The following is a 17,586-nucleotide window of genomic DNA, read 5'->3' as shown; positions in this document are numbered from 1 at the left end:
ACAAATAAAAGAAGTATTTTTCAACATCATAACTGTGGAGGTTTGAATAGGAATGGTCTCCATAGACTACTGTGTTTGAATGCTTCGCCATAGGGGATGCACTGTTAGGAGGTGTGGTCTTGTTGGAGTAGGTGTGGTTGCACTGTTAGGAGGTGTGGTCTCGTTGGAGTAGGTGTGGCTGCACTGTTAGGAGGTGTGGTCTTGTTGGAGTAGGTGTGGCTGCACTGTTAGGAGGTGTGGTCTTGGAGTAGGTGTGTCTGCACTGTTAGGAGGTGTGGTCTTGTTGGAGTAGGTGTGTCTGCACTGTTAGGAGGTGTGGTCTTGTTGGAGTAGGTGTGTCTGCACTGTTAGGAGGTGTGGTCTTGTTGGAGTAGGTGTGTCTGCACTGTTAGGAGGTGTGGTCTTGTTGGAGTAGGTGTGTCTGCACTGTTAGGAGGTGTGGTCTTGTTGGAGTAGGTGTGTCTGCACTGTTAGGAGGTGTGGTCTTGTTGGAGTAGGTGTGTCTGCACTGTTAGGAGGTGTGGTCTTGTTGGAGTAGGTGTGGCTGCACTGTTAGGAGGTGTGGTCTTGTTGGAGTAGGTGTGGCTGCACTGTTAGGAGGTGTGGTCTTGTTGGAGTAGGTGTGGCTTTGTTGGAGGAAGTGTGTCAGGAGGGAGTGGGCTTTGAGGTTTTAGAAGTTCAAGCCAGGCCTAGTGGCTCACTTTCTCTTCCCGCTGCCTGCAGATCCACATACAGAACTGCTGTAGTATGATACCAGTATGTTTCCGGTGATTTCTTTTCCTCCTGTCTCTTATCTCCCAGAATAAGGGCTCATGAGACTCAAGATAATTATTTACAAATGCCTAAGCCATATAGCTACACACTTCTCTGACTAGCCGATAACTTAAAAGAACTCATTATGCTCATTTACATTTTGCCACATAGCTGGTTACCTGAGTTCAGGCACCATGCATCCATCATCTTCACATCTTGGCACCTGAATCTCCCATGCCTGTCTCTATTCCAGAATCCCTTCTCCCTGCTGGGAAGTCCCATCTCTGTCCCGCCTCAGCCAGGGGCCATAGGTTATTTAATTGACAGGTATTGCATCCGTACAGTACACGAGGGATTCCTTCTATGTAGAAGTCTGAGCTCCCTCTCAGCACCACGTCTGCCAAATGTGCCACCATGCTTCCCCCCAGGATGATGACCTCTGAACTGTAAGCCGGCTCCAGTGAAGTTGCCCTCCTACGTAAGACTTGACGTATCGTGGTGTCTCTTCACATCAACAGAAATCCTAAGACAATCACACTTACGGGTATTAACAGATAAACGTAATACAATCAACTGATTATTTTCCTTCACTCTTTTCATATGTGGAGACAAATGCATCATTGTGTCCCCCAGCATCCTACTTCAGTTTTTACAGAACTGGAACACCATTACTACTGAACTCCAGATTCAGGCCAGTGGCTACTAATGCCAGGTAGAGAGGAGAATATTTTGGGCAAGAAGAGAACTAAAGTTTCCATCATTAGATGTATTATAAACCAAATTATAAGCTTCTGCAGGGTGCCAAATCTGTGTTCTGGCCTAGTCACACCATGTTCTCCTTCACCTCAGCCAACATTTAGGCTTCCCTCAGGACCTGCCATACCTTCATCCACCCCAAGGACTTCTGCACTTGACTCTACCGTTCCTCTCCAAACCTAGACTTCCCACATCCTTCTCCAGGGTTTAGCCCAGTGTCTGACTAACCCTTACCTTTTCATCCATGTCTTTTTCATAATCTACAATATTAGCCCAGGGCCCATAGCTAGTGTACAGGCCTAGTCTTGCCTTCTCTGCCTTTATTACAGAGGAACTCTAGGGCTGGGCCATACTTACCTGCCAAACCAACAGACTCTGCCACATCATAGCCAACCTTTTCACTCATACCTATCAATGCCCACACCCCCAGCTTGAAACAGGAACTGCATCCTGTGGACCAGCCTAGTCCCCTCTGCCCACCCAAGCCACTTCCAACATCCCTACATGCAACCTGCCCCATTTCTCTGTAGTAAACTTAAATCTAACAAGGGAATCCATGTGGTCAGACCTCATCACGGGAATACCAACAATATGAAAGATCAAGGAGTTTCTCCCCATACCTGCCAGGCCCATGGAAATGCTTGCCAGTGAGAATTACATAAATGAACTTCAGGACAAAGACATTGAAAAAGAAGTCAAAACCCTTCTCATAGAATTCGAGTTGAAAGAAGACAGAAACATCTCAGTAAAGTCAGGGAGAAAAAGTTTAAGGAGAATAAACCTCTGAGTGACGCCCAACAAAACACAAACATGAGTCTGGTGGAAATGATGGAGACCATCTAGGACTTGAGAATGGAAGTCAGTAGAGAGACAGAAACATTGAAGAGGACTCAAGCTGAGATGAGGATGGAGTTCACGCACCCAACAGCCCAACTAGGAAACTCAAAGGAAAGCCTTACAGGTAAAATGAACCAAAGAGAAGACAAAGTAGAGGATCCAGACCAAATAAGTAATAAACATGAAAAAAATTTAAATACACAGGGAAGGAACATACAGGAAATGAAAACAAAAACAAAAACAAAAAAATCTCAAATCTTCAGACTTTAGGCATAAATGAGGGAGTAGAATCTCAAGTCAATGGCATAGACCAGATCTTTAATAAGCTCATAGAAGAAAACTTCCCCAAACTAAAGAAAGACCCACCCTTGGAGATTCAAGAAGCATCAAGAGAGTCAGAACACCCAAGACCAGAAAAGAAAATCCCCATGGCGTATAGTCAAAATACTAAGTGTCTGCCAGAAAGCAAGTGTATGGAGAGCTTCAAGAGAAAGCAGCAGCTCTGTTAAGATCCTTCAGCAACCAGAGGGAGCCCTGGCCTGGAGGAGACGTGTCTAAGGAGTCAGTGCTAATGAGGTCACAGCTATTGAAGGAGAACCTGTAACCAACCATTTCCTAGACCAGCACCATCCCTAGGAACAATCTATGAACCTTTGTCCTTGTACCCACAATAGTTGGAGAGCACTACAGAAAACCACAGCCAATAGAAACGCAGAGTTCTAGCTGGGCGTGGTGGCACACACCTTTAATCCCAGCACTCTGGAGTCAGAGGCAGATCATCTCTTTGAGTTTGGGGCTAGCCTGGTCTCCAAAGCCAAGGATACACAGAGAAATTCTGTCTGAAAAAAAAGAAAAAAGAAGAAATGCAGAGTTGTGGAGCCTGGTCCCAGTGGCTTCTACAAATTACTTTTGTACCTAAGGCTCAGGGAGTATTGCAACAGCCAAGGGATTAGGATCTGTTGTGAGCTTGTGTTAGGAGCTACAGCCATCAAGTATCACCAACATTACTGCCCAAATGTGAGCTGAACCAGGCTGACACCAACGGATATGCTAAAGTAGACAGAGAAAAGTCCATGAGGCCTCAAGCCTACACAAAGAACTATAGCAACCAAGTAAAGCTGGGGGCAGGATGGGTGGCCCTCCCCTGGGGAAAAAAACACCAAATACTACTGAAAACATACCTACAAGTAATACTATATGGACCAAACATGTTTGGGAATTTATGTACATATACAAATGCATGCATGCATGCAATAACAATTGATGGAAAAAGAGGCCATGAATTTGAAGGAGAGTTGGGAGGGGTACATGAGAAGGTTTGGAGGGAGGAAAGAAAAGGGTGAAATGTAATTTTCTTATTTAGTGTCACTATTGCTGCAATAAAACACCAGGACCAAAAATCAAGTTAAGGAGGAAAGGGTTTATTTGGCTTACACTTCCATATCACAGTTCATCATCAAAATCAGGACAGGAACTCGAGCAGGGCAGGAACCTGGAGGCAGGAGCTGATGCAGAGGCCATGGAGGGGTGCTGCTTACTGGCTTGCTCCCTACGGCTTGTTCTGCCTGCTTTCTTCTAAAACCTAGGACTACCAGCCCAAGAATGGCATCACCCACAATGGGCTTGACCCTCCCACATCAATCATTAATTAAAAAATGTGCTGTGGCTGGACCATATGGAGGCATTTCTTAATTGAGGCTGCTTCCTTTCAGATAACTCCAGCCCGTGTCAAGTTGACACCACACCTTTCAGTACAGTAATTAAAACATAATCTCAAAAGGCGGGGGCATGGTCCACAGAGTATGTGTGGCCAGTATTTCTTGGCATGGCCTTTCTGTAGCCTAGCCTGAGGCCAAGGTCTTCACAAAAGGTCAAACAACAAAAAACAAACAGACAAACAAAAAGCTAGGCATGGTGACTATACTGGGGGGGGGTGTGGGTGGGGGAATCAAGGCTAACCCATCTACTCAGATTTTGAGAAACAGTACTAAAATTTAAATTGCCTATACTGTTTTTGCTTTGCTTAAATCTTTGCTTTGCTTGACTCTATCCATCCATTCACTTAGTATTTATGAAATATCTTTATGACCAGGGATATATAATGAATCAGACATTGATATAGTAGCTCAAAAGAAAGGGAACACTGGCTTTTTACAAACTGGCTTGAATCTTAGTTTTCTGGATAAAGTATTATTTTAACAGCAAAGTTTTGTAGGACCGTCCTAGTCAAACATTCTTTTCCACTAAATTGCCTCTGCCCTTAACTTCCCTGCTAAGTCCCTTGAAGTGAAGCAGTTACTGTTGAAAAGGAAAAGGGAATGCACTCTAGTGAATGTCCTGTCAGTGTTCGTCCCCTGAACTTAATTTGGGGGAGTCAGCATCAATGTAAGTGAGCAGGAAAATTGTGGGATACTTGGGGTGGGGCATGGGGAGAGCTGTAAATGAGTTAGATCACCTGACGGGTTTAGCTTGAGCCGTGTACTGTCAAATGGGGCCTTGAGCTCTGGCTCCTTCTGCCCCCACTTCCTGGGTTTATAAACTTGCACACCCAGCATGGACAGTTTTCACCTAACCTGGATGAGATAAATGAGACAAACAGCAGAGGGCGTGTGTGTGTGTGTGTGTGTGTGTGTGTGTGTGTGTGTGTGTGTGTGTGTGTATACTTCTAGAGCACAGGACAGAGGATTGTCCAGAATGGTCTACAGCAATGGAGAAGACTAAAATCTGTGAATGAGGGCTGCAGAGAAGGCTCATTGGTTAAGAGCACTGACTGCTCTTCCAGAGGTCCTGACTTCAGTTCCTAGGAACCACATGGTGGCTCACAACCATCTACAATGAGATCTGGGGCCCTCTTCTGGCCTGCGAGTATACATACAGACAGAGTACTGTATACATAATAAATAAATCTTAAAAAAACAAAAAAGCGTGAATGAAGAATGACAGACAGTGACCTGGGATGCTATAACAAAAATACTACCCTACACCAGTGCCACGACAGTTCAGCCAGTAAAGGTATCTGTGGCCACGTCTGAGGACCTGAGTTCAATTCCCAGACCCCACATCGTGGAAAGAGACTTCTGAAAGTTGTTCCCTGAGCTGCACACATCGTGTGGCACCCCCTCCCTCCCAAGAAGTAACTGTGGTTAAAAACCTGTCCATCGGACATTCTCCACTGTTGAGTGGAGAAGGACGTCTGACTTTCACACAAACTCTGGTGCCCCATATTTGAACATGTCCCTTGGATGGAGACGCCTGGTGGCACTCAGAGGAAGGATAATAGGTCACCAAGGAGAGACTTGATACCCTATGAGCATATACAGGGGGAGGAGGTCCCCCTCAGACACAGACATAGGGGAGGGGAGTAGGGGGGAAGTGGGAGGAAGGGAGGAATGGGAGGATCCAAGGGATGGGCTAACAACTGAGATGTAATATGAATAAATTAATAAATAAAAAAACCTGTCCATCAGATTTCTGAAGTCAGAGAGATCCAAGAGAAACACAGAGTTATAGTCTGGTAAGGGATGGCTTCGTAAGTGGTCATCTTTTTAGTGGAATCTTACCTTGCATGGCAGGAGAGGCAAAGGCATTCTCTCAGAACTTTTTCAAAAGTATTTATACAATTAGTTTGGCTTTTTAAATTTTGATGGACAAGACAGAGTCATTATATAGCCCAGGCTCACCATAAACTTGTTACAATCCTCTTCCCTCAGGCTCTCATGAGTTGTTGTCGTCGCCATCATCATCATCATCATCATCATCATCATCACCACCACCACCACCACCACCACCATCATCATCATCATCATCATCATCATCATCATCACCTTATTACTTTAAGACAGGGTCTCACTAGCCCTGACCAACCTGGAACTTACTGTATAGACCACTTTGGCCTTGAACTCACAGAGATCCACTGCTTGTCCCATCCTTTCTACTGCTGGAGTTAAAGGTGTATACTGTTAAGCTTGGATGATTATTTTTTTATTTTAGATGCCACTCTTTGTATGGAATGAATGAAGACTTACAGATGTCTTTCTTCGGCTCATGCAAAGAGCAGAGAACTACACTTATAATTTTAGGATGGTATAATGCTTGTGAGAAATTATATATTTTCAGAACAAAATAACTGCACTTTGAAGCCGAACCAGACCTGACAGGATTCATTTCTCTCAGTATGCTGTACGCTGACATGCTATATCCCTCATGTTCCAGCACCAAATGCTTCAGTTGCTGTTCTCCATCAGAACAACACAGCTCCCAAGACAGCTTCGAAGAAAGTGTCTGGTCCCAATTGGTCCAGCATTTCAGACTGTCCCACATAAGCACACAAGCCAGCCTGGAAGTTCTCAACATTTAGAGACTAGACCATAAATGATATTCCTACCTTGTTTAACCATTTCCCCAATTTTATTTGGGTCTCTACAAAGGTATTATTTGTCCGAAATCAGCCAGAATAAACCCTAAAAAAATGACACCCCATTTCCCTTAAGGGGAGTGGGTAAGCTTTCTTGGGCTTTAGATGTTTATTTTCTTTTTGTTTATTTTTTTTAGATGTTTATTTTCTCTGGGAGTTGGTTTTAACTTACTATTGGTCTTATCCAGAGAGAAAACAAGATTGGACTCAGGGATGTCTCTCTTTTCCTTTATCTTTCTTTTTTAGATTTGGAGAAAGGAGCTGAAAAGAAAGAAGGTTATTTTTAATTCATTGGCATAGACATTTGTATATGATGCAAAATAAGTTTAATTTTGATACATTGGCATAGAATTCAAATTTAAGATTATTATTCACACACATTATATATATTTCTACTCTGAGATATTGTACCCACTACCACTCAAGTAGAATACAAGGTTTACCTCCAATACTTTGAAAATCCTACTGTAGGCTGTTTAGGATAAGTAAGTTAGACAAGTTAATTGTCAACTGATCAAATCATGGTCATTTCAATTACTAGTCTGTCTATATCACAAGAATATACATCCTAAATGTAACAGATAGGTATGATTCTATAGATAGATAAGGTAAAATATTTTGATAAGGTCTTCAAAACCTCAGAGTCCTATAGAATATGGCATTTAAGGATGATTAATTTTGTAATTTATTATTTTTATATATTTGTTATTATTTATTTATTTATTAAGGTTTTTCAAGACAGGATTTCTCTTGTAGTCCTGGCTGTCTTGCACTCACTTTGTAGACCAGGCTGGCCTCAAACTCATAGAAATCCACCTGCCTCTGCCTCCTGAGTGCTGAGATTACAGGCGAGTAACACCACGCCTGGCAATTATTATTTTTAATTTTATGTATGTGCCTGTGTGTGGGTATGTGTACATGAGTTGAGGTGCTCACAATGGGCAGGTTGTCAGAGCTCCTGAAGTTGCAGATGGTTGTCGTGCACTGCCTGATATGGATGCTAAGAACTGAATTCAGGCCCTCTGAATGAGCATTAGTGTTGGAGGTTGGTCGGGTGTATTTTGATGCTAATTACTGCTTGCTGTCTCTGCAACCCACTTTGCCTAAGAGTTTAACCTGTTTGACCAATAAAAGGCCTTCAGACCTGGGCAGGGCAAAGGGGATAGGCGTGGCTAATAGGTCCTGGGCTTGAGGAGACTGGAGGGGAGGAAAGGAGAGAAGGAGGTTGCATCATGAGTTAAGTGGAGGAGAAGCACATGGCCAGCATGGATGGAGACTTGGCCCAGATGACGATAATTGGCAAGTATTTGGGATTATGCATGGGGGTGGGGGACTTGATAGACATTATTAGAAGCAGATGGCATGGGATTGGGGCAGGTGTGGGATACCTGCCCCACTATGGGAAGTAGTTTATGGGATTAGTATCTGCCCTGCCCCAGGTTAATTAAGGCTATTTTAAAATATAACAGGTGTCTGTGTCTTGATTGATTGCTAATGGGCTAGAAAATACCGCTGTAACAATAATAGGCCTGGTAATAAACATTATTAGGCCATATTGGTAAATTAACTGCAACACATAGGTTTTCTAACCACCAAGCCATCTCTCCAGCCCTAACTATTTTAATGTTTAGTAGTTAAAGTGTGTTTTGTTTGTTGTCTTTTTAAGAGAGGGTCTTGTTATGTAGCCTTGTCTGGCCTGGAGCTGCTGGAACACAGGAAGGCTGGCCTTCAGCTTCTGGGTTTTTCTGCTGGAATCTTCCCAGTGTTGGGATCCTAAGTGTTCACCCTCATACCTCCCTGCAACAAATACAGCATATTTGTAGGTTGCCAAGTGCTGTGTCATGCATGCATAATTGGGGGAAGATCATGTTACCAGAAACACTTCACATACTTGCCATTTTTGTAGTGGGCGGGTCTCTTTAATAAAGGACCCATTTCCTAATACCATTGAAATTTCAACATACATATGATAGGGGGGATGGGACCCCCCTAGAGCTAAGCACCCCTCAGTATGGTATCATTTGCTTAAAAAAAAAAAGTATACAAGGTCTCAGGTAAGGTGCCTGGATCCAGTATTGTATATTATGGACAGCTGACTAAACATGATCACCACAGGACAAGACAGTATCATATAATAGATTAAAATGTTGTGCATCCTTTTGTCTGGTTAAAAAATTTCTTTTTAAAACTTCAATAAAAAAAAATACACATTTTAAGTGAGAAAAAAAAAAAAGTAGACTGAATGCACTTAAGATCTTAGATCTGGAGCCAGCACTGGGGTAAGGGTGAGGAGCTCGGTGTGAGGGTGGGTGGGGTGCTGGCCAGAGGTAGCTGGATCTGAGTTCAAAGTTAGCCTGGTCTACAGAGAGAGTGAGTTCCAGGACAGCCAGAGCTACACAGAGAAACCCTGACTCGAACCCCTCTACTCCCTCCACCCCCAAAGAGCTGGAATTTGAAGATTAAGAATCAGACCTGTCCTAGTTTCCCAGCAGATGACATGTAAACTTTCTTCTTTATTCCCCTCCAGACAGGGTTTCTCTGTGTAGCCTTGTCTGTCTTGGACTCGCCTTGCCTTGAACTCGCAGCCATCCGCCCGCCTCCTCCTCCTCCTCCTCCTCCTCCCCGGATGCTGTGATTACAGGCATGCACTACCGCGCCTGCGACATGTAAACAATTTAAATAGGCCAGGAAATAGCATTTACGAAGCCGAAGCAGAAGGATTACTACACTTTGAAGAGTGAGTTTGAGATCATCCTAAACCACATTTTGAGAGCCTGTCTAAAAATAAAAAATAAAATAAACCAGGCATGGTGGCACAAGCCTGTAATCCCAGCACTCAGGAGGCCAGCTTGGTCTACAAGGCGAGTGCACCACAGCCAATGCTATACAGAGAAATCCTGTCTTGAAAAAACAAAAAATAAAATAGACGATTCAGGTGTGTGGTACAAGCCTTTAATGCTAGCACAGGGAGGCAGAGTCCAAGGTCAGTCAGGGCTAATACCGGGACCCAGTCTAAAGAAAATTCAATAAAAACAAATAAGCTAATAGTGGATACAGACATCTAAGCCGGTAAGGAGGAATAAAAAAAAAAATCCAGTTTATGTTCTAGGCATTCCAAGTCTAATTATTTTTTTTAAAACGATAAAATTATACACTATTCTGACTTTCACAATGTCTACTGTAATGAAAATTTTTGTAAGGTTTTCTTTCCAGTGACGCCGAAGAAAAAAATCCAGAAACTGGCACTGAGTTACTGAATTCTGCCTTCTCCAGAATCAGTTCTCCGCACTGTTTTCTTGAGGTTTCCCGTCCTAGGAAAGGCGGGTGTAGGTTTTCCGAGGCGCTCCGCGGGCCGGGCGAGCCAGCCAGGGGCGCAGGGGCGCAGTCCAGCCCGCGCAGCCCGCCGCCCGCACGTGATAACTTTCCGGGAACCTGCCCCTGGGCGCTCAGAATTTAGAGGAAGATTCTGAGCCACTCCGGACCCGCCCCTCGTGACGTCACGAGCGCGATTCCTCTCGCCGACCAATCAGAAGGCCGGGCTCCAGGGAAGCCCCGGGCGGCGGGGGCTGCCAGGGCGCGTGCGCACGGCCTCCGCGTGGCTATATAAACATGGCTGGCAGCGCTGCGCCGCCGGCTGTGCGGAGCGTGTGTCGGGGCGAGGACGGGCTCCGCGGGTCTGGAGGGTTTTGAAATTTCTGGCGGGGAAGCGCAGACTTAAAGCTCCCCGGGTGGGAACTGAAGTGACGCCCCGAGGGAGCTGCCGATCCGGGCGCTTCTGCCGCGGCACCGGGGCTGAGGCGCGCACGTGTGAGCGCCGCTGAAGAGGGAGTGCCCGGCGGTGTCGCCGCCGCCGGCCGGGCCCGGAGCGCGCGTGTGCCCCGCGCGATGCTGCGGCGCCTGGACTGCGACCGAGTCAGTCGGCTGTCGCCTGCTTCAGTTCCGGGAAGGGCAGCGTCGCTGCCGCTGAGTCCCTGAGGGGGGGATGCCGGCGGGCCTCACGGAGCCGGCCGGCGGCGCCGCTGCTCCTGTCCTCGCGAGCGCTTCGGGGGCCGTGGCCATGGCCCCAGCCGCCGCGATGCCGGTGCGGGTGGAGAGCACCCCGGTGGCCCTGGGCCCTGTGACTAAGGCTCCTGTCAGTGTCTGCGTGGAGCCAGTGACGCCCCAGCCCTTGTCATCCCCAGTTGGGACCCTAGTGACAAAAGTGGTTCCCGTCCCTGCCCTTCCGAAACTCGGCAGCCCTAGGCTGCCCGCTCCTCAAATAGTCACCGTGAAAACTCCGGGCACCACGACAATCCAGCTGCCTGCTAATCTGCAGCTTCCTCCAGGTACGTGGAACATCCCTGCTCGCCTGAGGTGACTCGGGGACATGGCAGCGTGTCGTGTTGTCCCGTCCCCTCTAACCTCTCGTAACTGAGGAATTTACCTGTAACTGGGGAATTTGGAGCCAGGAGAGCTCAGAATCTTGACTTTGTAGCAAGCTTGCGGGCAGTGACTTGGCCTTACCATTCTTATAACCTCTAGGTTGGTTACTGCGTTTCGTGTCTAAGGAAGCGGTCTTTCCATGGAAGTGACACAGTCAGATCTGGAAGAAGCACTTTCAGGATGTCCCTGGTGGCATTGGCTGGCACCTAGATGGGGACATAGGGACTAGCTGGACTTAATTTTCATGTGGAGTAAGGATCAGGAAAAAAGATATCTTTTAAAAAGAAAGCTTTTGAAAGTGAGGACAAAGAGGTTTTTACATCTAAGCGACTTAAAATAAGTTTACTGCAGAAGCGATTACTTTCTTCTTTTTTTTTTTTTCCCCATTTGAGATAAGGTCTCCTGTAGTCCAGGGTGGCTTTGAACTCCGATGTGTAGGGGAAGATGACCTTGGGCTCCTGTTGTCTCCTTCCAAGAGCTAGGATTACTTGTGTGTGTAACTGCACCTGGCCAACTGCTGCCTTCTACACATCTTAGATGTGCAATAAATGTAATTTTAAGTTAGAAGAATCCTTTCGGTAGAGAACAAGTGCCGGTGTTGACAAATCTGAGCCGTACAACGGTTGTGTGTGATGTGATGTGTGAGTGTTGTGTTAATGAGTCTTTGCTTTTTATCCATTGGAAGCTTATTATTCTGTTGGACTGTCCTTTATAATCTGCATAAAAGTTTTGGTTTGTGATAATTTACATTTTGTCTTTTTTCCCAGAGGGTTTCTTTGTGTAATAGCCATTGCTGTCGTGGACTCAATTTGTAGACCAGGGTGGCCTTGAACGCACAGAGATCCTTCTGCCTCTGCCTCCCAGAAAGCTGGGATTACAGGCGTGGGCCACCAGAATAATTTACAATACTGTAAATGTCTGAGGGGTTGTTACTTGTTCCTTAATTGAAAAAATCTTGATTTGGCTTCCATTAAAATTTCTAAGCAGAAAGTAGAAATTTAACATGTTGATAGTTAGTGCTGAAAAGAAAAGAAAAGACAGCCAAAAGAGCCTTAATTAAAGTCGGGCATAGTGGTGCATGCCTTTAATCCCAGCACTCAAGAGGCAGAGGCAAACAGATCTCTGAGTTTGAGCCAGCATGGTATACAAAGGGAGTCTGGGACAGCCAATGCTACACAGAGAAACCCTGTCTGGAATATCAGAGAGAAAAAGGGAGGGAGGGAAAAAGAATTTGGATGCCAAAGAAATGGAAACATTAACTGAAAAGATTTCTTTAGTATCTCCTAGCAAAAGGACAGAGGCTTTTTTTGGGGGCGGGGGAGGTGTGTGTAGGATAGTTTTATATCAGCTTCATACAAACTAAAGTCATAGAGAGGAAGAAGCCGCAATTAAGAAAATGCTTATATAAGATCAGGCTGTAGACAAATCTGTAGGGCATTTTCTTAAGTAGTAATTGATGGGAGAGAGCCCAGACCATTCTGGGTGGTGCCATCCCTGGCCTTGGGTTCTAAAAGAAAGCAGACTGAACAATCCATGACGAGCAGGTCAGTAAGCATCCTCCTCCATGGCCTCTGCATAAGCTCTTGCCTCCAGATTTCTGCCCTCACTGCTTTTTGTTTGTTTTGGTTTTTCAAGACAGGGTTTCTCACTGTATCCTTGCTTGTCCTGGACTAGTAGACCAGGCTGGCCTTGAACTCACAGAAATCCTCTTGCCCCCGTCCAGGGTTGGGATTAAAGGTTTGTGCTGCCATGCCAGGCTCACCCTCACCTCTTTTTATGATGAACTGTTATTTGGAACTGTGAGCAAAAACAAACAAACAAACAAAAAAACAACCCTTTTCTCCCTAAGTTGCTTTGGTCATGGTGTTTCATCATAGCAATAGTAACCCTTATTAACACTGGGGCTATTGCTGCATTTGGTTATGGACATCCTGAACATATTATGTTCTGGGAATTTCACAGAAGTCTTTCAGTGTTGTGAGGTACACAAGGTACCTCCACTTGTAAAATAGTAAATCACTGGATACAGCATTTGACAGTTCTAAGTTGTTACCCTGCCCACAGTCTTACAAAGTAGTGGTGAGTGTGTTTTGACTTGCTGCTTTGTTACAGTATACATTCTTGTCTAGTCATTGAAGTCTGCTTTCCCCTCCCCCAGGGGTTTTCTGGCTATCGTGCAGCTCAATCTGTAGACCAGGCTGCCCTAACCCAAAGAGCTCTTCTTGCCTCTTTCTCCTTACTGCTGAGGTTAAAGGGCTGCACCACTGCCACCCAGCATCATTGAAATTTTGTAGAAACATTTTTAAAAAGTATTAAGATAGGAAACATTGTCGCGGGGGAAAGGTTGCTGATAAGTTGTAGCAATTTATTTACTGAGGGCTTGCCATGTAATCACTGTTAACACATTGTATTTCTCTCCTCATAATAGAAAGAGAGAGAATAAGGAAAAGATAGGATAGATGAGGGTAAGGAGATAATTGCCCAATGCCAGGCAAGTAACTCGTAGAATTCAGAGGGGATTCGAATCCAGCTCTATTTAGGTATAAATGTGTACGTATTCTTCATGGAATGCAACTGCCGAAAGGTGACTTAAAGATTTGTGAGTGTAAACTTGTATTTTCTAAATCAAGAAGCCCAAACTGAAATGGGTTTGAGTTTTATAACAGTAAAGTAAGATCACAGCCTAAGTCTTTATATTATTGAAGAAGCTCTACACAAGGGAGGAGAAATGTTTAAAGGACTTGTGATCGCTGTGTAGTATAAGTCAATAGAATGAAATCACATCTACACACTTCTCATGCACTGATGATTAACAGCTCCTCAAGAATGTGTATCAGTTCTTTTTTGTTGTTGTTTTGTTTTGTTGTTGTTTGTTTTGAGATAGGGTTTCTCTGTGTGACAGCCCTGGCTAGAACTCTCTCTGTAGACCCGGACTGACCTTGAACTCACAGAGATCCACCTGCCTCTGCCTCCCAAGTATTGGCAGTAAAGGCATATGCCACCACGCCCTGCTGTGTGTCAGTTCTTAATTTACTTCTTTCAGAGTTTCCTTTGGATAGAACTTGTTTTTTAGAATATGTATACCAGCAAGGTCTGAGAATATACAACCCCTCTAATTGGAGAATTCAGCCTATAATTGCAATGAGGAAGCTGAGGCTGGGAGGATTGCCTCAGGGTTAAGGCCAGCCTTGTCTACTGTACAGTGAGATCCTGTCTCAAAGCAAGGGGCCTGAGTAGATGGCTGAACAAAGCACCAGACAAACAAGCCTGAATTTGATCCCTTAACACAGTGGTTCTCAACCTTTTTAATGCTTTCACCCTTTAATATAGTTAAAGGGTGTGGTGATCCCAACCATAAAACTATTATTTTGTTGCTACTTCACTCATTAACTGTAATTTTTCATTTTTTGGTTTTTTTTGAGACAGGGTTTCTCTGTGTAACCTTGGCTGTCCAGGACTTGCTTTGTAGACCAGGCTGGCCTCTAACTCACAGCGATCCGCCTGTCTCTGCCTCCCGAGTGCTGGGATTAAAGGCGTGCGCCACCACGCCCGGCTCAACTGTAATTTTCTACTCTTACTAGTCTGGTATACAGGATAATGTGATACCACCCCCCCACGCCCCACCCCTGTGGGGGTCTGGACCCACTGGTTGAGAACTCATGTAAAAAGCTGGATGCAGTGCTATACATTTTTAATATCTACCATCCTAAGGTGAGATCAGAGAAAAGGACAACAACAAGATGAAAGGAGAGAAATGATTCCCCAAGTTAGCCTCTGGCTTCCATGTACACACTTCTCTCCACACTGAGTAAATCAATCTTGAAACAGAAAGCAAACATGCGTGACTACAGGTTTTTCTACTGAGTAGGGGCTAAACATAAAAAGTACAGGGGCATTTATGAGGAAATGAAAGGTTTCTGTCCTCTCTTCAGCACACTCCTTAGGGAAACATGTGGGATAGTTAGGTCCGTGTGGCCGTTTCTGAGTTAGTTTATGCAGTGTCAGAGGCGTGTGTGTGTGTGTGTGTGTGTGTGTGTGTGTTTGTGTCTGTCTGTCTGTGTGTGTCTGTAGTTACCCTCCCAGAGAAAGTCACAGCAGTCCTCAAATTTGCCGCCCTAGTATTGCTCCCAGTCCTCTTCTGTCCTTGCACAACTCAGTGTTACCGCTTGCTTTTGCTCTAGGTCTGGCTCCCCTAAGCCTTCCTGCAGCCATAATTCACTCACTTTGTCGTCCAAGCTGCCGTTAGCTCCCTCCCCCAGTGCTAGGCTCGTAGGCATTCTGGGATGACAGCTGTGGCCTAACATCCCTAGCTTCTGGACTTGTGTGTATGAGTAGATATATGTGAAAACGTTCTTTTCTTAAGGTTTTGGCTGTTTGGGGGATTTAATACAGGGCCTTGTGTGTACTAAGCAAACAGTCTACCACTGAGCAGCCCCAGCTTCCTTCTTACTTTTTAAACACCAGCTAGTCTGGTTAGGGTGAGGCATGCCGTTAATCCCCAGCACTCAGGAGGCAGAGGTAGGCAGGTCTCTGAGTTTGAGGTCTTGAACTTGTGACCCTCTTGCCTCTGCTTTCAGAGGACTAGGATTACAGGTGTTTTCTCTCATGCCCAGAAAAAGCTTAATTTTTCTTTATTATACTTTTTGGGAGCGGGTTGATCACATGGAAGTTAGAGGACAGCTTGTAAGGGTCAGTTCTCTCCCACCATGTGAGCTCCAGGCTTAGGCTCTCAGGCTTGGTGGTAAGCTCATTTACCTCCTGAGCCTCTCAGTATCCAACAAGTTTACATTTTAATGGCAGCATAATTTATTATTTAATAGTTCCTTTATTACCCATTTAGGTTGGTTGCTCGTTATTTTTTATTATTTACTAAAGTGTATGTTTTTGCACTTAGGTTATGTACACACTATGATTTTTTTGTTGGGGTAGATAACATGGCCAAAAGTGTATTTTGTTATGTATTGATAATTGCAGTATAAGCTGGGTTCAGTGCTGAATACTATGAATAAATACATCAGTAAGTAAGAGAGACAACATTCCTCTCTTGGAAATCCAATAGGTTTTCTAAATTTCCATAGATTATTTTAGTCTTATTTTCTTCTCTAACATTATTATTTTTGAAAAATAATCAATGCATTCATAACAACAAATATGTAAAGAAATAATCACTTAAAGTGTTATGTGTCTTTTTTTTTTAAACAGAGCCCTGGTTTTCTTGGACTCACTTTGTAGACCAGGCTAGCCTGGAATTTACAGAGATTTGCCTGCCTCTGCCTCCCAAGTGCTGGGATTAAAGGTGTGCACCACCAACTATGGCCCTTATGTGTCTACCTTAAAAGGTGAAATTTAATAGAGAAATAAAACCTGCTTTGGCGAGCCGGGGGTGGTGGCACATGTCTTTAATCCCAGCACTCAGGAGGCAGAGGCAGGCGGATCGCTGAGTTTGAGGTCAGCCTGGTCTACAAAGTGAGTCTAGGATGGCCAAGGTTACACAGAGAGACCCTATCTCAAAACAAAAAACAAAAAAACCAAACCAAACCAGAAAACAAAAAAACCCAAAATAAAACAAAACCCTGCTTTGGTAAATCAGGCTCTATTTTGATCAATGAAGGATGCTTAAAGCCTAGTGATCTAATTATTATTTTTTTTACTAAATTAGGAAATGAAAATGGGGCAATAAAAGTGGCTTTAAACTCTCTGTGGGAAATTATATGAAAAATTAGGATTTTGGCTCATGGTACCTAGAGAAGAATACAGCTTAGACATACATGTATGTACAGAACTAAGTGAGAAAATGTAACTAAGGTAATTTAATATGGTTATAAACCCTGTGTCTTATGGATGCCAAAGGGAAACACATTTTGTTTGTGTATCAAGGGCTTGCATTTCTAGTATTCTTTTGGAAGAGTGATGGCTGTGTATCTCACTTTTCCTAACTACGTTATTTGAGAAGAGACTAGAAAGTCACTAGTCAGGTATTTTGAATTGTAGCAGTTGAGTTAGAGTTTTTCTGGATCTAGATTTTTATAGATTTGTTCCTCTTTCAGGACACTATTTACAAATGCTGAGAATATGGAAAAATCAAAGCATTTCCATTCACATCAGACTCTGCCATTGAAACACAACAGTTCACAGAGCAAAAAAGTAGACCACTAATTTATATGTGAGGTAGAGAATGAATACTAGGCAGCTTTTGAAATAATATTAATAGAGGAACGGGTAATTTGTTACCCAGGTTTTTTTTTTGTTGGTTTTTTTTTTTTTTTTTAGAAAATAGAATATCTTTTTTAAAAACTAGTTAATTAAGTAGTGAATTCATTTTACATCTCAGTTGTAGTCCCTTTCCTCCTCTCCTCTTGGTTCTACCTGCCCCTCTTCCTCCACTCCCCATCCCCTATTTCTCA

General features: G+C 44.2%; 1 protein-coding gene across 2 annotated transcripts in view; it reads left to right on the top strand.

Annotated features, from left to right (window-relative positions):
- The first annotated feature begins 10,364 nt into the window (after nucleotides 1–10,364).
- Nucleotides 10,365–17,586, top strand: part of TAF4B (TATA-box binding protein associated factor 4b) — a 108,851-nt gene continuing 101,629 nt past the window's right edge. For both annotated transcript variants that reach the window (XM_084780218.1, XM_084780217.1), the window contains exon 1: nucleotides 10,365–11,085. In XM_084780218.1, the coding sequence (XP_084636344.1) occupies nucleotides 10,743–11,085 (343 nt within the window). In that variant the 5' untranslated portion in view covers nucleotides 10,365–10,742. The remainder of the gene's footprint in view (nucleotides 11,086–17,586) is intronic.

The sequence above is a fragment of the Acomys minous genome (assembly GCF_964271855.1).
Source record: "Acomys minous genome assembly, chromosome: 4".
Taxonomy (NCBI): domain Eukaryota; kingdom Metazoa; phylum Chordata; class Mammalia; order Rodentia; family Muridae; genus Acomys; species Acomys minous.
Note: the sequence above shows the minus strand (reverse complement) of the source record. Positions and strands in the feature narration are given on the sequence as shown.